This window comes from Onychomys torridus, chromosome 16, assembly GCF_903995425.1.
Source record: "Onychomys torridus chromosome 16, mOncTor1.1, whole genome shotgun sequence".
In the NCBI taxonomy this organism is placed as follows: Eukaryota; Metazoa; Chordata; class Mammalia; order Rodentia; family Cricetidae; genus Onychomys; species Onychomys torridus.
Window position 1 is genome coordinate 24,626,986 of NC_050458.1, and position 24,538 is coordinate 24,651,523.

At 44.7% G+C, this 24,538-nt stretch overlaps 1 protein-coding gene across 1 annotated transcript in view; it reads left to right on the plus strand.

The window, feature by feature from the left end:
- The first annotated feature begins 370 nt into the window (after positions 1-370).
- The window catches only part of Fer1l6 (fer-1 like family member 6), a 119,734-nt gene continuing 95,566 nt past the window's right edge, over positions 371-24,538 (plus strand). Inside the window, exons 1-10 of the mRNA XM_036208371.1 lie at positions 371-449; positions 5,199-5,319; positions 7,935-7,989; positions 8,079-8,210; positions 11,697-11,759; positions 15,954-16,032; positions 16,362-16,518; positions 17,266-17,452; positions 18,295-18,487; positions 20,905-21,257. Of these exons, the coding sequence (XP_036064264.1) occupies positions 371-449; positions 5,199-5,319; positions 7,935-7,989; positions 8,079-8,210; positions 11,697-11,759; positions 15,954-16,032; positions 16,362-16,518; positions 17,266-17,452; positions 18,295-18,487; positions 20,905-21,257 (1,419 nt within the window). The remainder of the gene's footprint in view (positions 450-5,198; positions 5,320-7,934; positions 7,990-8,078; positions 8,211-11,696; positions 11,760-15,953; positions 16,033-16,361; positions 16,519-17,265; positions 17,453-18,294; positions 18,488-20,904; positions 21,258-24,538) is intronic.

The following is a 24,538-nucleotide window of genomic DNA, read 5'->3' on the forward strand; positions in this document are numbered from 1 at the left end:
CCACCCTCTCTGGCTCCTCATTGGTAAGTTGGGCAGGAGACAATTGCTGTCATTAGCAAAGGATGTCATTCTTTAAGAGTCAATAAAGCACCTGGCATGGGCAAGCCAGAAGACATTAGAGATTCCAGGCTAGCACCATTAGAACCCCCAGCCTGTCTCCCATCATGTGCAGTAGTTTCTGGACAAGAAGGACAATCTAGGGGATTGGTGAGGCTCTCCCAACACCTTCTTTTGACTCCCACTCTGGGTAGATGAGGGGGCTGGCCAGCCAGTAGAACCTACCATCTCTGTTAGCTTGCTTCTTCCCAGCAGGGGCGATGATTCATTTCCATGATTGGATTGATGAGTTCTTCTTCTTTGCAGGAAAGGAATGTTTGGGCTGAAGCTGAAAAAGAAGAAGAAAAATAAAGCAGAGAAGGGATTGGTCCTCACCAACAAGGGTGCACAAGGTGAGGTGTGAGGTGGGGCGCTGCCCACTACCCAGGCCAAAGGGCCTCACAGAGGGGACTCTCCTTATTTGTGAATGTGGCTGTCTGTGGTACAGGGTGCAGTAATCTGCCTGATGACTCTCAGGTTCTTCTGAACACAGGTGTGGGCCTCAGGGAAATCACCCCAAGGCTCAACATCATCGACAAACAGGGGTGGGGTACATACCTGCTGGGCCATGGAATGGTCCATCTGCCTTTGTTTTCACTGGGTAAGTGGCTCAGGAGCCTCCTATTATCAAATGGACATGGCATGGGTCACCAAGCTGACCTTACATAGCCCTGGAGAGGATCAAGGACATTTTTCAAAGTAAAAGTCAGGATTCTCAAAGTAAGATGGGAGGGGGCTTTCTATGCATTATCTCATTTAACCCCTTTTACCAGCAGGGATTGTTACCCCAGTTTTCCTGACAAGATTACAGAGACACAGAGAGAATACAAATCATGCATGGCAAAGGCTAGCTGCAGAATTTGTAAGGCGGGTGTGTGTGTGGGGGGGGGTGAAAATGTAGAGCCACTGTTAAGATGGTAAGAGGGATTTCAAGATGGCAACAGTAGTGCCTAGACCAAGTGGGACCAGGTCCTTCTAAGAAGGCTCTGTCTGTCTGCATAGAATGCCTGTCAGTCAGCTGGCCCTGAGCCTCAGGGAGCCTGCTGGGAAGCAGCTTCTTTGTGAGGACCAAGGCTTGCACTGGGTAGACACTCAGCATTGCACAGGTCTGGGGTAGTCGCCTGGAGACATCTGCCTAGTGGCTTTGATAACAACCAGTGAAAGGCTGACATTCTGGACCGTTTCTAGACCCAAATGGTGCAATGGGTAGAATCCATCTTCACATATCTTGAGGTATCATTCACTATAGCTGCACTGTAGCCTTACGCCCCACCTCAAACCATTCTATGCTCTGAGTAAAATTCAGTCTTAGAGAGAAAGCAATGGGACACTCATTCATACTGAGACGTTGGTAGTCATGACTAAAAGTTACCCTTAGATGGAAAGGGTGATTCAGTGTTTTCAGTGGCTACAAGGCTGAAAGCTTAGTAGGAAGTCTAGGATGATGGCTCTGTCATTAAACTTGCTATCCAAGCATGAGGACTTGAGTTTGATCCTAAGAACCCACTTGAAAAAGCCAGTAGAGTGGTGTGCAATTCCAGTCCTGGGGTGGCAGAGATAGGCAGATCTCCCTTACTACCCAACAGGCACGCCAGGGGAGCAAGCCCTGTGACTAGTTCTTGTTAAGTCTTCAGCCCACAAAACAAACAGGGCAGGTGCCTATCAGCTCCTCCTAGAAAGTAAATGGCATCCATCCTGCTGGGAGGGGCTGGCCCTATAGGGAAAAGATAAACATGGGTGTCAGAGCAGAATCTTTGGTCCTTCCCTCTTGGTTTTGCTTGGGAAGCTAGGGTTTGGGGTGTGCGTGTGTGTGTGTGTGTGTGTGTGTGTGTGTGTGTGTGTGTGTGTGTGTGTAGAAAAAACTAATGGGTGAAGAGCAGGTTGGGTCAGAGTTAAGTCAGAAGGAACCGAGAAAGGCCTGGGTGGGCAAAGAGCAGTGAAGGGTGATAGGGCTAGGTTGTCAGGAAGCCGGATGGAGGAAGGCATCAGCACTGAGTTGTGTGGACTTCGGATGGTTTTCAGAGTAGGACAGGAAGCCACTGGGAGGTGTCAAGAGAAGTCACGTGCTATCCTTCATTTGTGTTTTGTGAAGGTCATCCTGCACATACCGTGAGTGAGAGAGCGTCATGAATCAATCGGTGAATGAGTGGTTGCCATAGAGAAGCTGCAGCTGGTGACTTTCCAACCTTGAGATCTCTGGGGGTTTTCTGTCTCCACCCTCCCAAGTATAAGCTCTGGAGGAAGGGGCACATGATCTGTTAGATGCCTCTCCAGCATCTAACCTTGCACACTGTCTAGCTTTTGTGAGGTACCTAAGGATGCTCACTGCACATTTGCACCCATGCCAGCAGTTCTGCACCCATAAAACTCTGTAGTCTGCAGAGAATGTTTTTTATATTGTTGCTACAAGGCTGCAAGGTGCTCGGCCAGACACCAGTGTTAATTCTGAGAACCCTTTTGTCTGGCTTTGGCCCGACTTTCCCAACTGAGACTGCAGTAAATTCAGTTCCTCTTCATCAGCTTTCCTCTCTGTAGCTTCTGAGAATCTAATGAGACCATGCCCAGGGACACCAGCTCCCGGGCAGTGGGCTGCTAGAGCCCATCTGTCTTCTGATTCAAGGTTGCTGAGCATGGTTGTCCGGTTAAAACCAGAACCCAAACATGCCAAAGCTGGAAAGTACATTAGAAATAATTCAGTTGATGTATTTATAGTTGAGTCTCATAAGCCCTGTGGAGAACTTCATTTCCACCCCACAAAATGACACCCAAAAAACTTGGAACAAATGAGCCTTTGGTATACTTGTGTCATTTTGAGACCTTTTCCTTCATAATCTCTACTGCTCTGATTCATGGAGAGGGTATCTAGATGACAAGATTATTTCAATTACACACACACGCACACACACACACGCACACACACACACACACACACACACACACACACACACACAAAGAGGGTGAGAAAGAGGAAGAGAGAGTTTCAAAATACAATTACATCTGTAAAAAATGATGCTGATTGCTTTAAAACATTTTGGGGACTCTCCTTACTCAGTTCTCATTTTATAGAAGGAAAAAAATCAGGAGTTTTTTATGACTCATTTAAGCCACCCTTCTTAGGCTGTGACAGGCACAGGGCTGGAACACTGTTTATTTTCCTAATGACTCTGGGATAGCAGGCTTCAGCTCTGCCTTAAATAGAGATAAGAAAATTATAGAACCAAGAGAGAGTAAGTAACATGTATATGTGCAGTGCCTTTGATCATCATCTGGGGAACTGAAACCATCTTGACATCCGGGCAATGCCGCCATGAATTAAGCTGGAATCTGGGTTAGAAAGGAAGAACCTGGGGATATGTCTGCAACCCACTCACTTGGGTTTGCTAAGCACTTCTAACTTTGTTTCCTCAGGCTTCCTAGTGTGCTGTCCTTTCTAGGGTAGGTCATTTGGTAACTTAAAACAGCACACATTTATTCTCTCACAGTTATGAAGCCCGGATGCCTGAACTCAGCATCCCTGGGTCAAAGATCTCAAGAACCTTTCTTCCTCCCTCCAACCTCTGGTGCATTTAGTCAGTGTTCCATCACTATGGCAGAACACCTGAGGCGATCATCTGATAAGTGAATAATAATAAAAAAATAATAAAAGGGAGAAAAGACTGCTCCTAGGTATGGTGGAGGAGAAGTGTTTTTGTTGTTGTTGTTGTTTTTGTTTGTTTTGTTTTGGTTTTTTGTAGATGTGAGGGAGAGCAAAGCCAGAGGCAGAAACATCTGGGAGGGTCCAGAGTGGGCATGACCCTGAACCAGGCCATGTGAGAAGAGTGGGGGAGGGGAGAGCCAGAAGGTCAGGAGGGTAAAATGTAAGAAAAACCAGCCTAGCCAAAACAGCTGGATTATATAGGGCAGCCCAGGCCCTGGGCTGGAGAGTTCAGGGTAGGGAGCTGGGTATGCCAGCCATACCCTGTAATAGCCAGAGACTGAGGGATGCTAGGAGAGCATGGCAGTCGGGTCTGCTTTAATATGTTAGCTAGGCACTTCAGTTAGCCCTTTGTCTGGGTTTTAGACCTAGCAATAGGGAGGAAAGGTGTATTTTAGTTCATGGCTTCAGTTCATGGTTGCTGGGTTCTGCTGTTTTGGGCCAGTAGCTGGACCAAACAGCATGAGAGGGAATTCATGACAGAGCAAAGCTGGGAGAGATGGGGGTAGACTCATGCCAGGGTCCCAATCTCCACTGCACAGACATACCCCTGGCGACATAACTCCCTTTCACTAGGCCCTACACCTTACAGGTCTACCTCCTCCCAGTTGTGACATAATTGGACCACCAGACTGTCAACACTTGGCCTCCGAGACATCTAAGATCTAAAGCATAACAAAGTGGATGAAGCTGGGCTGTTCCTTGCTTTGTGATATTGGTTAGTCAAACCTTTGCCTCCAGGGTCCCATAGCTGTCTTAGGTCCTGTTTAAAATAGCCCTCTGTGCCCTCTTGTGAGGATACACGTAACTGCAGTTAGGACCCACCTGCTAATCCAGAAGAATCGCCCTGTTTTAACCGACTTAGCTGTGTCTGCGTGGCGTCTGCCGTGGCGTCTGCCATGGTCCTGGCCCGCCTTGTTTTGTTCTCACTGGCCTTGGACCCTGCAAGTGGTGTCTCGTACAGGCCCTCTCTTTTCACAGCACATTTTGTCATGTGAGGCCGGCCAGCACGTACAAGAATGGCACTCACTTGGGATTTTGCCTCCAGTTTCCTGAATGTTTCATTTTCTTGGGAGATTGTCTTGTCAAGGTCTTGAATGGATTTCCTTAATTTGTGACTCTGTTTGTTTGAACCTTCTGTTTGTTCTAATATATGAGCGCGCGCGCATGCGCGCGCGCACACACACACACACACACCACCACCACCACCACCACCAACAACAACAACAACAACAACAACAACAACAACAATTATGTGTCTGCTTACCTGGCTTTTCTGTCAATACAACATCAAATTCAATAGTTGCAGAGGCTACAGAGCCTCCTATGGTAGTGGACACAAAGCGGAGGCTTGCTTACCACCTTACCTTGCTTTAACAAGATTCTCATTCTTCATTTGTTTCTACAGATGGGCAGAGTGACTCGGAAGCACCACAGGAAGGGTCTTCTCACCAAGAAGGACCAGAAGGAGACGTGATTCATCACAATGCTTCCATCACTCCTGGTCCCGCGGCTCCTCCAAAGAGGAGGTATGGTGTTTTTGCAGGTAGTCCGTGTACCCACTTTGCACCGTGAGTGTGCCAGGCTCTCAGAGAATTGGAGAGAAGATATAGTCACTATCAGGAGCCAAAGATCTAAGAAAGGAAGAGAGTTCTGTGTCCACTCAGCTTCTCTCTGAGCGCCAGCCTCCAGATGCTGGTTAACCTGCAGCAGAATTCTGGTCCCACTAGCTTCAGACTTTAAATGACTCTGATTGCATTCCTGGGAGTTCAGGGATGAGCCCAAGAGCAGAAGGCAGCTTTAGGAGCTGTCCCTTAACTTGCTCTTTAATTCGTCGGGATCCCAATTACTTTAGTTTTCTGTTTCTCCCAGATGAGAAGGGGCTTCTTAAACGACCAGAGGAGATTCAGAAGAAACTGGCTTCCACGTGCTGTACCAGTTGGCTGTGATTGCGAAACCAAACCAAAACAAAGCCACCCAATTCAGTGGCTTAATATAAACCTTTACTGTTATCCTTGAGTCTGTGTATCGGTTAGATGGTTTTAGTGATCCCAAACAGTTATCAAATAATTATTCACATGTGTGTAGTCACTTGGCAGCTTAGTGGTTTTAGCCCGGGCTTGGTGGGCAGCTGATCTAGTGCCAGGACCACTGTACTCATCACAGGGCAGACGAGAGTGTGCTCCAATGTTGGCCATGGCAGGGTTGGGGAGAGTGGAGGCACGTGAAGTCTATTGAGACTTAGGCTCAGAACCAGCAGAGGCCATTTCTGACGCATCAAGTTGACCACTACAAGTGGGAAGGGGAGATTAGATGCAGATCCAGGGGAGAAGCAGTAATCGGGGTCACTGGTGTTTTCTGTCTATTGCATTTGTTTATGTCAGTATCTGATGAGTGGTCGTTTATCAGGCCCTTCCATTCTCTTACTAACAGGGATACAAATTGGTACCTCGCTGGGTGGTGGATCCTCAGCTGGTCTTTCTAAGCTGTGACATCATGGTAGATGTAGGGGAAGGCTAGAAGGAAGTGGGAGATGGGTAGAAGTCATTGAGAACAAACACAGGGGTGACACTTGAAAGCAGACATGACATTTTTGGGTGCACACTGTCACATCTCTCTCTGTCTCCACTGCACCTTGACAACTACCATCCCCTCCCCGTGGCTTCTGACTAGGCACTTCAATTATTCCTAAGCATCTTTTGTGGTGTCCCAGGTCATTTACAGAAGGGAGGAGAGCACAGGAGGAGAAGTAAGGAACGATAGCCTGTTCTTCCTCCTTGGTCAGAACATTCCCCACAGACTGAAAGTCTGCCCTTCCACCAATACTGGTTCAGACCCCACCTCTGTAATTAGGTCTATTTTGCTCACTGAGACCAGGGAATTTCTTCTCTACAGCTCTTCCATCACACACATACCCCCACGGGACATTTCACACTTACAACCTAGATCTTTCCTTAGACGCCTTGGCCCTCTTTCCCCTGGATAGATTGCTAACTCTACAAGGGCAGAGATGATGGCCTATTCATCTTTATTTTACTTTTAACTAAGCCGAGCACTAGGTTTCAAATTATGAGTAATTGTACTGAATTTGCCATTTGATTGATGAGCATGTGAATGATGTTTACATTTTCTTCACCTTCAGCCCTCAGAGTTAACCGCTTGAGATAGGAATTGTTATTTCAGATAAGGAAATTAAATAGAAAGCCTAAAATTGAGGAGAAAAATATTCTAACTCAGATCAGTCTGATCCAAAAGCCTTGGGAATTATTTTTGTGACTTACAGCATTTTCTATTGGGCTGAATTACAGTCAGCAGATACAGGATGAAGGCAGGTACACGATGTCACTGTTAGAAGCCAGATGAACAAAATTCAATCCAACTCACTCTCAGTTCATTTTCCACACATTGCCACTTTGGTGGGAAAAAGGATCCTTCTCCGCTCATGATTAGCCAATGTCTAAGTGCCCAGGTGTTGCACATCTATTTTCAATTACCTGAGCCAGTCTAGATAAGTGAATTCCCTGGGATTGTGAAACTCAGTGAGATGATGTTTTGGTCTTCCCTTCCAATTTCCTCCTTTAACAATCCTTTCAAAAGCAATCACAGCACTCAAAATTTTTATACCTTCTAGAAAGGATAAAGAGTTCCTGGGTCTAAAACTAGTCAGGCAAAGGGCAGATCTTTACTTCGATCCATCCTTGCCTCCGATTTTCTGAGGAACTGTTATTTCTGTAAGGTTATAAACAAACAACATGGGAAACCTTACATATAAAAATGCTAGTGTTTATTCTTGCTAGACACTTGGTTAAATGCCTGGATGGGTTCTATTATTTAATTCTAGCAATTGCCTTGTGGTATAAATGATATTATTAACCTCATTAACTAGGACAGGGAAACTGAGTCATAGGAAGCTACTTGTCTGCATATATTTATTTCCTAGGAGATGTAGAGAGACTCTGTGACAGAGTGTAAATGAAGGCATTTAGAAACTCTTGGAAAAAATGTTACCATGGCTTACACATCTGAAGTATGTTCTTACTTGAGATATATTAATTTGCTGTTACATTGTTTATTTTTTTATTTTATACTCATGTACAGTATAATTAGCAAATATAAAACATTATATTAAATTTTACTTCAATAGAGCAAAACTGCTGACTAAGATCCATGATGGGGAGGTCAAATCTCAAAACTATCAAGTAAGTGATTGGCTCATCCTACCCAGCATCCCCCTCGTGAGAATGAAGAGCAATGGCCAGAGAGGCAGGAGCACTGTTTTGTGTTACAGATCGCCATAACCATCACTGAGGCCCGCCAGCTGGTGGGTGAGAACATCGACCCAGTTGTGACCATTGAGATCGGGGAGGAGAAGAAGCAGAGCACAGTGAAGGAGGGAACCAACAGCCCGTTTTATAATGAGGTAAGTTCCAGAGCATCCTCTGGGCCCACATCCCCTTCAGTGACGTACAAAGGGTTCCTCAGCCAAGTAGGAAAGCGGAGCCCCTCAGGACTCCTCCTCTGTCTCCCAACTAAGTTCACAGCACAGTCTGAGCTCTTTCCACAAACAGCCCTGAAGCGCTGAGAACAAGCCAGTGAACCAAGGCCAGCTTTCTTACTTCTCACGAGCTCTTTGCCCTGCTTCTAAGCCTTGGGGTTGCGTTCCATGAACCTTGAGTGTTGGTTAGACACATGGTACTGGAGCAACACTGAAGATGTAATGACTGAATTTGAAATAAGCATACTTTGTTGGAAAGCGAAACACTTGTGTTTTTCTAAGATGCATAGAAATTTTTTTGTTTGTTTTTGTTTTTGTTTTTCAAGACAGGGTTTCTCTGTGTAGCTTTTTACCTTTCCTGGAACTCACTCTGTAGCCCAGGCTGGCCACAAACTCACAGAGATCTGCCTGCCTCTGCCTCCCAAGTGCTGGGATTAAGGGCGTGTGCTACCACCGTCTGGCAATACATAGAAATTTTAAAGGAAGACCCCAAAGAGGAAAGTTTCTAAATTGTCTCTTTGTAAATAAAATGTTATTCAGTAAAAACATGGCAGAGTAGACAATAATATATGGTGGAAAACCTCATTTCCCACTAATGTTTGGGCCTTAGTAACCTAGATTTCATCCCTGGAAAGATCCATTCTCATCATCCTCAAGGATCTTCCAGCGAGATCCCAAGCATGTATTCCTATACAAGTCTATGCCCCAATGGCAGACTCAATAACATGGTTGTAGGCCTTGTTCTTTTTACAAAACAGTGGGCTTTGGGGTAGGGCACAGCTGCTCACATAGGTCAAGCTCACTTTGGCTTCATGGCTGGAGAATTTTCCATTGCTTTCATATGTCATAATTTACTGTTTAGTCTCTCATATATGGATACTAAAACTTTTAGCCTTTGGCTAGTACTTAAAATATTCTTACGTGGTCTGACTGAGGGATTTAAACTTGGATATTGCCAAATTGCTTGACAACATGAATTGCCAGAAAAGTGCTGTGGAGTCGTCATTACTACCCTGTGGTAATCTACAAGGAAGGCAGGGACGGTGTGGATAATGACATTAACTGGAAATCCCCAATCACTTTCCTCTTTGTCATTACTGTCCCCGAGCCTCCCAGAAGTTACTCCCCCGTCTCTGGCCCCCCTCTTCCCTCCATCTTTTTGGCACGGATGTGATATTAAAGAGTGTGTATGCAAATGCTCTGAAACCTCAAAGCCCCATTTACTTGTCAAATGTTATGATTATGCCTGCAAGTCTTGGCTCTAAATGACGTTAAATTGAGCCTGAGTGCATCAAGGAGGAAACCAAGAAAAAGAACGGAAGGCAAGCCAAGGACATTTGTCACAAATTCTCACCTTGAAGGCCGAGGTCATCAGGTGTTGGAGGAGGAAGTAGGGATTGGCGAATATTTGCTTGCTAGCTAGAACAATGGGTGCAGGTCCAGAAGTCTATAAGAGTACAACATTGAAACTTAGCTGAAGGCAACGAATATTAGAACTGATTCATCAGTCCAAAGGATCGCTCACATAGCCATCCTTAGTAGAGTGAAGAATTTCACTAAAGTGAAATTTCTATGTATATTTTGAGCTCCAAACATTTAAAAAATATAGTAAAATGTGTACAAAGTATATGTATATGGACATTACATATGAAAAATTTCTGTAAAGGTCATACCTGTTTTCTTATTAAAGAACACATAATCATCATCTTTAAATTTATTTATTTATGGTAGCACTGGGGATCAAACCCATAAGCTAGGCAGGAGTTCTATTGTGGGGCCACACCTCAGCCCCAGAGACCACCATTTTGAGTATCTCCTAGTATAGCACATGATAGTTTATTTTGGTTTTTCTATTTTACTCCAGGAAAGAAAGGTGTTCATTGCCATTGTTTTTCTCCCCACTGGTATGTCTTTCCACAATTTATTTTTCTTTTATATCTTTGCCCCAAAGCATAGGGAAGAACCCAGGACACAACAGTATCCCAATCCTTCCTAGCCCACCCATTGTTCCTCCTCCATACAGCCAACTCATGTAGACACCTCCCTGTAAGGTCTTCTGTACCTTTAAATTCTACAGCCTCAATTGAGAGGAAATTGACTCAACCTCTACAAAACTTCCACTGCCTAGTCCCTTCTTTAGGAGAATCAAAGTGTGGTTCAAGAGCCAGAAGTAACTAGAATTATGTATCTGGTCATCCATCACATGTAAATCTCTTTAATCATCAGTCTCCCTATATGCAAATTTGGGGATCCATATAGATAATTCTTACACTTCAGTTATCTGTGTGTGAGCATGTGCACACATGTGTGCATGTATCATGGTTTACATATGGAGGTCAGAGGACAGCTTGCAGGAATCAATTCTCGCCTTCCACCATGTAGATTCTGGAGAAGTACCTTTACCCACAGAGCCATATTGCCAGCCCCAAGGTAATTCCTTAACTCTGAAATTTAATAACTTTTCCCATCCTAAAAGTATGATCTATCATTCATCTTCTTTTCATTCCTTCCTTGATTAGTCTTGATAATTTTACAAGAATGTTTGAAATAGAAAAATCCTGAGAAAGATTTTAAATGTGTTCACTCAAAGTTAAAACTACCCCAAGATACCATTTTCAGCTATTGTAAGAAACCAAACAGGCAAAGAACTAGCAATATCAAGGGTTGGAAAAGACATAGCAAAAGCCAGAATATAAAATGAATGCCTTTTATGGTGTTTTGAATGAGAATGTCCCCCATAGGCTCAGATGTTTGAACATTGGTCCTCCGTTGATGTCATTGTCTGAGGAGGTTTAGGAGATGCACCCTTGCTGCAGGAAGTATGTCCCTGGAGGCGGGCTTTGAGATGAAAAGCCTGGTGCCACTGCCAGTTTTTTTCTTCTGTTTTGTGTTTGTGGTTGGCATAGGAGCTCTCAGCTCTCTGCTCTAGAGCCAACCTCTCCACAAGGACAGATCTTGTCCCCTGAAACTATAAGCCAAAATAGACTCTTTTTTTTTCATGCCTTGCTCATGGTATTTTACCGTAACAATGGAAAAGTAACTAATAGACATAAGTAGAAGTTTTGGATAATGGATTAGGTGTATATAAAATTTTAATAGTGTTATTAGAATACTACTGAAACTTCATACAATCCATGATCTAAAACTTCTTACGTTTATGTTAGAGGAATAATTGTAGTTATCCTGTGCAAGAATGTGGTTGGTGGCATTTTAAACATAATATATAAAACAATGGAAGGCAACCTAGATGATTGTCAGTGGGGGACAAGCCAACCAAACGCTGATCTACTGTTGCCAATAAGGACTATGCAGCAGTGGGTTAGAGTGATACAGATCTAACCCACTCTAGGAACAAGGTTCTTAGATGTAAACTCGGGGTTTGATGACCAAGATGGACTTCATGTTTTACAGTACTTCGTGTTTGACTTCATTGGACCCCAAGTGCATCTTTTTGACAAGATCATCAAGATCTCAGTAAGTATACCATTGCAGGTGGTGGTACTTGGGGCCAGCAGGAGAGACTCTAGGCACGGGGGACATTTTGGGGCAGCTCAGCATGGTTAGGGATGCCTGGGTTCAGGGGGATAAATATGGGTCGGTGACTGGGGAAGTAGCAGACTTAAGCTCAAAATCACCAGTATGGGGGATTTTACGAAGGAAAACCATCTCAAGAGAATCTTTGCTTCTTGGAAGCAAACAGTAAACTACAGTAAACTTTTGCTAATTGGATGTAGGGATATGAAGCATATGCTGCAAATGACATCTTAATTGACTGCCATTTTTCAGTTATTTTTTAAAAATCAAGTTAATGTTATGTTTTTCTATTGGGATGATAGCTACACTAATTAATCACAACCATCTCTTCTCCTAGTCAGTGATAAATAGAGAAACAGGAATAGAAACCAGGGAAGGACTGCATATGTGTGTCTCCTCTCTGATAATGCCTGATGAGCAGGGAAATTATTTGCAGCATTCTGGCATTCTTGAAAGTTGCCGCTGAGTGTGGACCTCAGGATCTTTGCAGGGGGAGTTGGATCTGCTGGACAGATCTTCCTTAGCCCCTCCAGGGAGAGGAAGTGTGTCCACAAATCCAGACCGAAGAGTAGAAAGAGTGAGTGCTCTCTGGGCTTGCTGGGGGCTTTATACAGGCTTCCATGGATGGCAGGAACAGGAAAGCAAAGTATGGATGCTGAAGTCATCTTGTCCCAAATGAGAGCAGAAAGGGCCCATTACCAACAGCACACTATTCAGCAAAGGAACAGAAGACAGTGGGTGGCAGGTGATGGCATGTCTCCTTCAATCTCAGAAAACAGCCACTTCTTCCACAGAAAGGGGTATGAGGCTGGCTGGGTGTGCCTGAGGGTGATAGGGTGAGGGCTGAAGAGTGAACAGGTGCTATCTTCCCAAGACTTCTCAAAGAACAGAACTCCTGCTTTATATGCCAGTAAAAGTGTGTGGAGAATGAGGGAATGGTTCCCTTAACAGTCAAACTGACTCTGGTGGGAATTGCTTTTTATCACTCACTCACACACTAGATCAATGCATAGGTGATATGACCTTTTAACTGCAGCTGAATATCAACAAAGTCCCCTCCTAAGGCGTGGGTTCCAGTGGTATGATACCGTCCTGCCCAGGAGCACTTGAAGAATGCGACTCTTGAGGAATGAAAAGTCACCGAGAGCCAAACATTCTTGGTATTTGAGTTTCAGGTGTGATGACAAGGATACAGAAGATATTTTGGGAGCTGGGTTGGCTCCCAGGGCTTTGTGCCATCACTCCAGAAGTCACCCGATGACACTGGCCCTGTGTCAGCTAAGGGACGTGCTAGGTTGCAGATGAAGTTCATCACCAGGCCTCTAAGTCCTATCATAGACAAGAGTCATGACTGTGTGAGGGACGCCTGGAATTTCAGACATAGGACCAAAGCTGATTTGCCTGACTTATTTCTTCTTTGGGAGAAGACAGTCTTGTTCTTAAATGACTCCTAGGAAGAAAGACCAAAGGTTTTAATGGAAAACCCTCCCTCTTCTGCTTAACACATTTTTCCTGCTAGTTCATAAACTGAAAGCCAGTGTGCCCAGAATGAGTTCAGTGTTAAGGAAAGGAAGATGACTCAGTCATGTGTTCCTAGCGCTTGGACGGTTATGAGTCCTTGGTTTTTTGTTTTGTTTTGTTTTTGTTTTTTTAGATTTATTTATTTATTATGTATACAGAAGAGGGTGCCAGATCTCACTACAGATGGTTGTGAGCCACCATGTGGTTGCTGGGAATTGAACTCAGGACCTCTGGAAGAGCAGTCAGTGCTCTTAACCACTGAGCCATCTCTCTAGCCCATGAGTCCTTGTTTAACCCCTGCCCACTGCAGATTACCTGACCAAGGCAGAGAGCAGCACGGATTTAGATGTATATACATGTAGGTATTTAGAAGATAGTTTGACAGCCTGGCCACCTAGCAAAATGATAATAGTAGGTTGCCCTCTAGGGCCTGTCACTCCCTATCCATGGCCTTTTGATCAGATTTATATTCCTAGACATAAAGTCTCTCCTGGGGAGCAGTCCTCAAATTCAATCAGAAAATGTTTTGTCTACTCCCATCATGGCCATGAAACTGCTGTGTATGTAAGGGCAAGCCAGACAAAATTCCAGTGTGAATGGGAGAAGGACTCATGAGACTCCATCTCCAGCTGAGGAACTACTGGCAGTTGGTGGCTTCTGGAGTAGGCAGTGTCCTTATTCTTTGGGAGTATGGTCACTAATAGGTTGCCTATGTTCTAGTGGATGGCCCCCAATCCAAGCATGTATAGGCAGCATTAATTTGACTCACTGGGATATAAAAAAAAAGTGAGGAAACACATGAATTTAGGAGGTAGACATGTTAGAGAGTTCCAGAAAGAATGGGGGGTGTGGAAATGGGGCTGAATATGATCAAAATTACATTGTATTTTGTGAAATTCTCAAATAACAAATTAAAAATATTATCAGAAAGGGGTGGGGTGGGGGTAACTATAATTAGATGCTCTTGGAATAACCATGGTATAATAATATGCCCTGGTGATACCATAGACAATTTTCCTTTAGCAGTGGCCCGAGGAACCCAGGACCTCAGCACACTGTGTGTGACATATCCCCAGGAGCCTAGTAGTCTCATAGACTTCAATAGGCTTGGCTGGCATTCAGCCAGTAGGCAGATGCCTTAAAGAGGTCTCCTGTGTGGCTGGAAGAATCAGTTGAGGGTCTTGCATTCTATCTTTCACAGAGACATTTACATTGTGAAAGGGACTTGAGACAGGTGTCTGATCCTCCTCAGACCTCAGGGAGTCATGTTAGCCACAGAAAACGAGGTGGAGAACAGAGGCAGCTTTTTGTGTGTGGTCCTAAATAGCTCCTCCACTGAAGCTAAGCTGTCCTTGCTTCCCCTCTGTCAACACTAAAAAAATCACAGAGAGAGAGAGAGAGAGAGAGAGAGAGAGAGAGAGAGAGAGAGAGAGAAGGAAGAAAACAGGGATGGTTGTCATTTCTTGAGGTCAGCTGACTACCTTTTCTTACTGCCTCTGACAAAAAGAGCCACTCAGAAGCTCCAAGAACCTACCATTCACCCTTCTTCCAACCATTCATTAACTCACTGGATATTCATTGAAATTCATTATGAATGAGGCACATGGTGGATAGAATCAAAGGAACACTACCCTTGATCAAGGAAATCATAGTATTTATAGTTAGTAGGAATCTTGGGGGTACCTCCAGGATAACGTGGAGTTCTTGAGGCCCTTGGGTTCCAATGGCAGTAACGTCACTACTTCTGGAGAATGAACCCCCTTTATTGCCGAGAGATTCTAACCAGCAAAAGAAATAACATCTTCAATTGAGTTGAAACCTCAACCTGTTACCTAAGAACCACACAGGGAACCTGGCCCCTTTTCTGGATGCAACATTCCCAAGATTTGAGGGCACTTCAGTCACACTGTCCTCTTCCTGACAGCTCCCCTTTTCTGGATTAAAGATTAAACTATTCCAACTTTTCCTTCAGCTGCTCATCCACTGTGACTTCTAGATACAGCACCAACTATGCCACCTTCCTCCTGATGACACCAGCCTTTCAGCATGCTGCTGTACCCAGGCTAGGCACTCTGCTCACTGCCAATGAGAACACCCCCCCCCACACACACACCCCCACACACTATACTGTACAGAACTTACTCTGTTGTTCAGTACCAAAACATCTGGCAACACATGATAAGCTCTCAAGAAAGTTGTGAAAAATGTTTTTGGAGGCCGAGGAAAGAAAGAACAGTGGCAGCCTAGGAGATCAAGGACAAAAGCTTATAGGAGGTGACATTTGCTCCAACCATTGAAGGATGGGTCAAGTTTGTGCAGGAAGAGGTGGGTATTGAAGGGTGGCTTACCATGGTTCATTTGATTAAAGAAACGTTTTGGGCACTTAGAGTGTTGTGCATCCTTCAGCAGAGGAACAGAAAAGCTTCCAGAGAAAGAGGCATAGATGAGACACTTAGGACCCTATAGGTCAATGACCAGTTCCACTATGCTCCAGACAAGGTCAAACCCAGACAAGGGTCAAGTCCTAGGAGTCTCTTTGGTGAATTCTGAGTCCGTTTCACAGATTTATCTTCAAGGACCAATGAGTCAGGCTTGGTGCTCCATCTTTTGTAGGTCTTACATCACAAGCTGATAGGAAGCATCCTGATTGGTTCTTTCCGAGTGGACGTGGGGACGGTGTACAACCAGCCTGGTGAGCAAGCCCCTCCTCCCCATCTTGCTTCTTACTCTTCTTCGGTTTACTCCATGATCTGCAAAGCTGGGAGTCTTCTGGGTGGTTCTCTAGACTGAAGGTCTCCCAAATACCCATGGTCATTTGGAGAAGAAAGTCACACAAGAGGGTTGGAAGGAAGGGAGGAGCGGGGAAGAGAAGAGAGTGGGTAGCCTGGGGACTGGGGATATCTGGGAACGGCTCCTATGCCAAGCAGCAGAAGGAGGAAACCAGGAGCCTGCGGGTGTGGGAAGGGATGGGGGAGCCACTGGCCCATCTGCAAAGGATACACTTACCAGGTGTGTTTGTAGGTCACCAATTCTGCGACAAGTGGGCACTGCTTACAGACCCTGGTGACATCAGGACTGGTACCAAGGGCTACCTGAAGTGTGACATCAGTGTGACCGGGAAAGGCGACGTCTTAAAGACCAACCCCAAAACCTTCGATGCTGAGGAGCAAATAGAGAAGTGAGGCCGACCCACCGAGAGCCCTAAAAGAGAACTTATTTGTCCACTTTGTCTCTTTTCCTCTCTCCACTCCTTTCCGTATGGGTGTGCGAGTGTTGCCAAGCTCATGGCTTGTCCGCCAGAGACCCTGCTCTGTCAGCAACCCCTGAACATATCTTCTCAAAGCTGCGGCTCTTTCAGGAGCTCAGATTCTGGGACAAGAACACTGTTTCCCTGTAACAGCTTATTTTAGATACACCATTCTGTTGTTATCGTTATTGCTATCATTAATTCGTCGAGAATTCCATAGACTGCATCTTGTTCATATTCATCGCCGACTCCTCACTCCCAGCCCTCCCAGATCAAACCCCTCTTCCCAATGCCCCCCTTTGTATCCTTTTGTTGTTGTTTAAAGAAAAGACTGTTGCAGCAGTTTTCCTGTGCTCCTACTGTCTTCCCACCTCCCTTTCCATGTTTCCTGAGCCGTAAGTGTACACGTTATGTGAATAAGCCATTCTTGAGATTGTATGATTTATCTATATGTAACTGTTTTTTCTTCAAGAGAATCATACTTTCAACCACTGGTTTATGGCAAAAAAAAAAAAAGTTAAATTCTAGAAGGAACTGGAAAGAAAACTTGGCTTAGTGATGAATTCCAGCATTTCTCTATAGCCAGGTTTTGCTTTCTGCCTCCAACCTGTGCCTGCCCTTTCTCTCTACTCTTGGGTAACAGACCTCCTCATTTTAAAAATCTTTTTTCCCCTCTAGGAACATTCTGATTCCTCAAGGATTTCCATCGGAGAGGCCTTGGGCCAGATTCTACGTGAGGCTCTATAGAGCAGAAGGGTTACCCAAAATGAACTCCAGCATCATGGCGAACGTCACCAAAGCATTTGTAGGTGACAGTAAGGACCTTGTGGATCCCTTCGTGGAGGTGTCCTTCGCTGGGCAGACGGTGAGGAAGCTCTGTCACCAGTGGTGACAGTTACGTCCTGCTCTGCATCCAGAACATTTTTAATCAGATGCAGTTAGGTTAAAATCATCCCAGAGAAAACCTTGTCACAAGAAGGGGAAGTGTAGAGGAGGCTTGCCCATTCCTCACCTCTGGCTATTTCTCTAAGCAAGTACCAGGCCCCAGGCCCTGTAGAATCACTGCTGTCTCCTGACCCATTTCCCAGTGTCCCAGGTAGTCCTCCTATCTCTAGATACCACGGTTCCTTTCTCAAGTGCCATGGAAAGAATCAAGGCCTAGGCTCGCGGCCAAAGCTGGATTCTGACTTATGGGACTTTGAAACTTCGAATACATTTTATACTTTCAAAATATGTCCCTGTCCCTTCCCATCAGTAGGAATGCTGATGTGTTTCTAACTCGGGTTGAATTTGGAGGGCATATAGGCCATCATTCCCATGTATACCAAGGAAACTGAGGCCCAGGCTGCAGCCCTGATTCACTGAAGGTCATTTATAACATGCATTCAGGTCTTTACATAGGCATGAGCTCAGGGTCTAACTATGTCTGGTGGTCTCCTGGAGCTATATAGAACAGCTCATATTCATAACATAGGCTTTCACCTCAACACTTATCTGTCGAGTGGAAATTTCCAAGAACAATGATTTGCCCCAATGCTCCACATAGCATCTAGGTCACCAATAATGTTAATGAGGTGTAGCTGGTTTTCATAGGTGTCCTGGGAAGCAAGCCCGTCTTTGGTAATTCCCTTTATATCCCAGGTGGTTTGAGGTGTTTTCTTTAGCCATTTATTTCCATGGCTCACTTCTTCCTGGCTGTACTTTTAGGGGAGAACCTCAGTGCAAAAGAACTGTGCCGACCCTGTGTGGCATGAGCAGGTGGTCTTCAAGGAAATGTTCCCTCCCTTGTGCCGGAGGGTAAAAATTCAGGTGTGGGATGAAGGCAGCATGAATGACGTCGCCCTGGCAACCCACTTCATTGACCTGAAGAAAATCTCCAATGAGCAGGATGGAGATAAAGGTAGAGTTTATCCACGTCTGACTTGGAAGGAGATCTCAAAGCCATAGTTACCTTTAAAGAGAGTGGGCCACGTAGGCATGTGCTAACACCTTCCATGGTTCTGTGGTCTGTGGCCTGGCTCGATTAAGCTAGTGGATGGAACCAAGCTCTGGTCTCAGGTCTTCCGTGACCATTGCTACCTACCTGGGGTGTGTCACAAAATAGAGTTCCGATAAAACCAGAGGTTGGTAAGTTAAGATCTATAGGCCAAATCTGTCCTCCTACATGTCTTTGTATGGTTCTATGCAAACAGTTTTTGCATATTTCAGTGGTTGATTTTCCCTCCTACATAAGAATTATGTCCCCAGTCATCTGATGGGGACAGGACAGAGTGAGGGTGGCAGGGTAATTGTGAACTAAGTGAGCCAGGGCAGCCTCAGGTAATCCACAGAGTGCTAAAGGAGGCAGGCAGGGGAAGAGCCCCTACTCGGTATATGATTCTATTTCCAAAATCACATTGGTATGTAAGAATTCCTAAATTAACCCCCATTTAAATTCATAGCAATCTTTCTCTGCAATGCAAATGTATGTCAGCTGACCAATACACACACACACACACACGCACACACACACACACACACACACACATACATACCTACATACATAAATCACAAATATATACAATTAAATGGTCAAATACAAACACACACATATATGTATATGTTAAGTAGATCTAATCAGATGTCATGTAGAGATTACATTAGTTTAACTGCTTTATTTTTTTCTTACCTAGATGAGTATTTTCCAAGAGCAGAGACTTGTGTATTTTTATGTCCTTCACAGATTGGCATTACAGAAAGCCCTCAATGAATGTATGTTGTCTATTTCTTGATATTGCAGCAGCACTTACCACTTTATATATAAACATACACACACACACACACACACACACACACACACACACACACACACACACTCATCCATATACACTTTCTCAACTAGATGTTAACATGTTTTATTCACAGCATTTTAGGAGCCTCTTGATGGTTTTCAGAAAGATATATGTTTATGTCTTAGAAGTAGACACCAGAGAACCATAAAATCTTTCTATCCTTTTAAACAATAATATTGCTGCTTCTTTAAGTTTACTCAAAGGAGAACAGAATCTGAGGGATAGAATCTAGTCTAGAGAAGTCAGGGTGGGAGAAAAGAGACGTGTGTGTGTGTGTGTGTGTGTGTGTGTGTGTGTGTAAACATTTACTTGGCAACTATGGGCAAATTGATAAAGAAATGATGCCTCCCTCTTTATTCATAATAGTAGGGCATGTCCCAAGGGTCCATATGAAACACTTGATAGATACTATCCTGTTAATCTTGATAGGTGAGGTAGGCACCATTAGCTTTTCCTCAAGATGAAGAAACTGAGGTACAAGGAAGTGAAGAAATTTGTCCAAGTTCACACAGCTGCAAAGTCCCAAAGCTGGGATTTGAACTCACCCAGTTGAATCTTCAGAAACATGCTGTTTTGCCTTTCACAAAGGAGCATGCATGGAATTGAAGGTGGAGGTCAGTGTTAAGAGCACTTTGCCTACATGGTGAAAGGCCTTGGGTTTGATTCCCAATACTGAAAAATAAAGGGACATTGTGGTCACATATGTTCTCATGGACGTCGTATGTTTTCTCAGATGGTCTATATTAAGGAGAGAAACCCCTTATGACAGGAATCAGTTAAAAATCACCAGGTCTTTTCAGTTCTATGTTTAGGAAATATTTTAGAACATTCATTTCACACTGTCTCTACCACCCTACCCTACTAGTCCAAGCTACAGTGGCCTTAGCTTTCATGGTGAAATGGTTCCTAAAGCAGTTTGCCCACAGCCATTCTTGCAGGCCTTCACATGGTAGCCACAATGGTCTTAAGAGACATGGTTACATTACCAATTTGGTGAAAATCCCTTTAACATATTTTTAAGGATACTAAGATAGTGAGCAAAATCCATAACAAGGCCTTAAGGCCTCTCACCTGTCCAAACTCTGCTCACATACCCTTCTCCATGCTCTTTCCAGCTGGTTCACGGCCCCTTCACTCCGTTCCTCTATGCTCCATCATGCTTGTTCTTGCAACACCAGGCATAAACAGTGTTTATAATGTAAATATTAATGTAAACTTCTAACATGTTGCCTAGCTCGTGTTAGGAATAAATAAACATTCAATACTAAATGGTGAGAAATGGTACACAGTGCCCTCTGTAACATCACATGGGTGAAAAGTGTAAATGTGTAAGATGGAAACTGAGCAAAATGGTGTCTTTGGAGATGATGCCTTCTAAATATTTTCTTTTATCTGTATATCGTATATTTTTACATGCAACTTCTGTAAGGCAAACATGGTAAGGGTGAAAGTTCATTGAGATCCCTAACACTTGGGTTTTCCCCAGGCTTTCTTCCCACCTTTGGACCTGCCTGGATTAACCTGTACGGCTCCCCCAGGAACCAGAGTCTCATGGATGACTACCAGGAGTTGAATGAGGGCTTTGGGGAAGGCGTGGCCTTCAGGGGCCGGATCTTGGTGGAAATTGCTGTGGAAATCCTCTCCGGGGGCACCCAGGAGTCTAAGTTCTCCAAAGCTCTGAAGGAGCTGAAGCTGTCTTCCAAAGACAAAGACTCCAAATCTTCTAAAGGCTCGGGTAAGGACAAGGGAGACAAAACCGAGGATGGCAAAGCCCAGCAGGCAGCTGACAAGACCAACTCCACAGAGGTAGAGGTGGAATCATTTGCTGTCCCCCCAGAGGTAGGTGTGAGCATGGCTCCTCTGGGTCTGACGGCAGGGTGGGCCCAGAGCCGAGGGAGACAACACTGGCCATGGCTCCAGAAGACCTTTTCCTGTACAGGTCTCAGCTTCCTGGCAAAATTATGCTGGCCTAGAGCTGACTCCTAGGGTATGTCCTCTGTTCTTGCAAGCAGTGTGGCCATTTGCTCATGCTAGACTTCTTCAGACTCTCTCAAGAGTAGATCCCATGGGAACTCAAAGAAGGAGACATAAAATGGTCAGAGAACTTGATGGGTGTGGGTGGTAGGATGGATGAAGAAACTCTGCTGTCGAGTTTTGTTTGGTTGAATTATGTTGGAGCATTGGGGGGGGGGGGATGTGGGACCATGTAGGAAGAGGAAAGAAAGGAGAGAAGAACAGGCAACAAGCTGGGGGATGAGAACATGAGAAACCTCATAAACCCAGGATGAAATCACAGCCCCACAGAACACACATCTTCAGTGAGTTCCCACCATTAAAACATCAGTGTTGCCCCAGCCCAACGCTGTAGTATGGGCAAGAGACTGGGGTGTCAAGATGAACATCAACTGTGACTATCCTCTTATTTTTTATCCTAATTGTATGGTTTGTAGTCAAGCAAGTGAATGAGTTCTGCATATCAGCAGCAGAGGAGGGTTGTTGATTCTAGCAGAGCCTGGCTAATTCTGTCTCTGGGAATGTCTCTCAGGTCAACATAAGGGAGGTGATAACTGCTTGCCCAGAGCTGTCTGCTCCTAGGGAGGCTGGGCAGATCCCAGGACTGCAGTATGAGAGTCATCCTTACCTTGGAAGAGCTATTTATTTTTCCAACTGGGATCTTAAGAAACCACTGGGGAGAACTCAGAGCATGGGTTGGAAACCCTGGCATTAGTTTTACTCATGGCTCTAATGCTACACTGCCCTAGGTTCCCGTTTATTCTTCAGCTAAATGAGGTCTTATAGGTCGCTCTATCATAGACAACTCCTGGGGGCTGATGAGAAAGTGTATATAAATAGTCATCAGATCTTTTAGCATGCACATGGTTTTGCTTGCAGTGTCATTATGGCTGCTACCCATGGCTTGCTCCCTCCACCAAGGAGCGGCTATTTGGAGCTTGCCGCCTGCTGTTTGTGTCTTGGCTTTTTCCACATCTCTCCTTGGATGCTCATCTGGGAAATGTTCTCTGGAAATGTGTATCATTAGTTTGTTGGGGTTGGAATTGGCATGGTCTGCATGGGGCAGTGAGCATGTGAGCGTGTGTGTGTGTGTGTGTGTGTGTGTGTGTGTGTGTGTACGCACATGTGTACGTGTGCATGCATGCAAGCATGTTCAGAATATAAGCCAACATTGGAAACTTGACTTTGCATGTGGTGGGCATCCTGCATGGCATGTTGTAGTCATTCAAGCATATATGTTCTTCATCTGCCTGTCTGGTAACCATTCTTGCTGTGAACCATGTTGGATAGGGATATCCAAGAAGAAAGAAGCTATGAGGAGATTTTCATAATCTAAGAGGGTTCCTGAAGGAAGATACTCTAGCAGAAAGCAAGGGAGGTGGGTAGGGAGTGGACTTTTCTATAAGTCAAGGTATAGAGAAGGCTACTGGGCTATTGTGGAGAAAGGGGTAGACACAGGACAATACAGGTGCTTCTCTGCCTCCACCCTCTCCTTGTCTTGGTGTCTTGGTGGTGGTAGTTTCTTGTCAGACTCATTAGCCCTCTGTTGCTGTACAAGTCACCCCAAAGCTTAGTGGATTGACATCCGATGCTTGTTTTCTCTGTGAGGGAGGAGTTTGGGAATACCTTACTACAATGGTCTGGTCCCGATGTTCCTTGGAGGAAAGTTTCATTAAGATCTTGGTAGAAGCTATGATCCTTTGAAGGTGTCACAGGACTGGAGGACCCATCTCAAGATGGCTGCATGACACTCAGGAGGCCTTGGTACCTTGTTAGCTGATGGCATGAGAATGCAATTCCTTACTATAGGGAGCCTCCCATAAATTCTGAGTATCGTTACAACATGGTAGTTCATTTCCTTCCTCCTAGAGTGGTGATGTAAGAGGGAGCAAGGTCATGACCAAGCCATGATGTCACAGACTGACATTTCTGCTGCATTTCTTCTTCTTGCCGGGAACAAACCATTTTATCCAGCCTTTATGCAGAACTCCAGAAAAGAGTTAGGGATTTTGTGGACACATTTTAAAGCTGCTACCCAGGGCCTCTATGTTTCTCACAGCCTAAGAAGATCAACCTGTCCCCATCAATCCTTTCTTGCTGTGTCTTTTTTCCTTTTCAGCTTCCCAGGGTCACAGAGCCCCACTGTCACTGGCTGCAGCATCCTCACTGCACATCTGGACACCAAGAGACCCTCTGATGTTACCTTTTCCTAGTGTCCCTCATTACTATGGAAGCTTCTCTCTCCTCTGCCACAGCCTCTCAAAGACTGTAGCCATCCTGGGAATGTGACCATTTCTAAACTCTGTGAATGCTGATTGAACAGCTTCATAACAAACACCTTGCTCAACATGGGCAAGAGTAAATCCAGAGCCTAACTCCATAGAGCTTATGTTGTAAAAGGGGAGAGGACTCATGCAAACTATATACAACAGGAAGCAGGAAGTGATGAGTGCATTAGGAACTATAAATTGCCATCATGTATGGAGTTAGAAAGTGTTGTTGTTTGTTTTAACTCTTTTGAGAGGCCTGACACCCAGCTCTCAAATAAGTCACACATAGAGGCTTATTCTTAATTATAAATGCCCGGCCTTAGCTTGGCTTGTTTCTTGCCAGCTTTCCTTAACCTAAATAATCCCACTTATCTTTGGCCTTGGGGCTTTTATCTTTCTCTATTCTTGTATACCTTTCTTGGTTTCTTACTCTGTGGTTTGCTGTGTAGCTGTGTGGCTGGCCCCTGGAGTCCTCCTCCTTCTCTAGTTACTTCTTCTCTCAGGTTTCTCCTATGTATTCTCTCTGACTGCCAGCCCTGCCTATCCTTTCTTCTGCTCTTTATTAGACCATCAGATGTTTTCAAGGGCACAGTAACACAGCTTCACAGAGTTAAACAAATGCAACATAAACAAAGGTAACACACCTTAAAATACTATTCCCCAACAAGAAATCTCAGTGATTAAAATTTTAGGCCTCTAAGTAAGACAGCTGGGTTTAAATTGTGTCAGTACGGTGTGGTGGTCACCCACTGGGCAACCACTGGTGACATGCTCACCTCTGTTTGTCTCTTTGGGCAGAGGACATAACCTCTTTCCTGGCTGCTTTTCTCTTTTCTG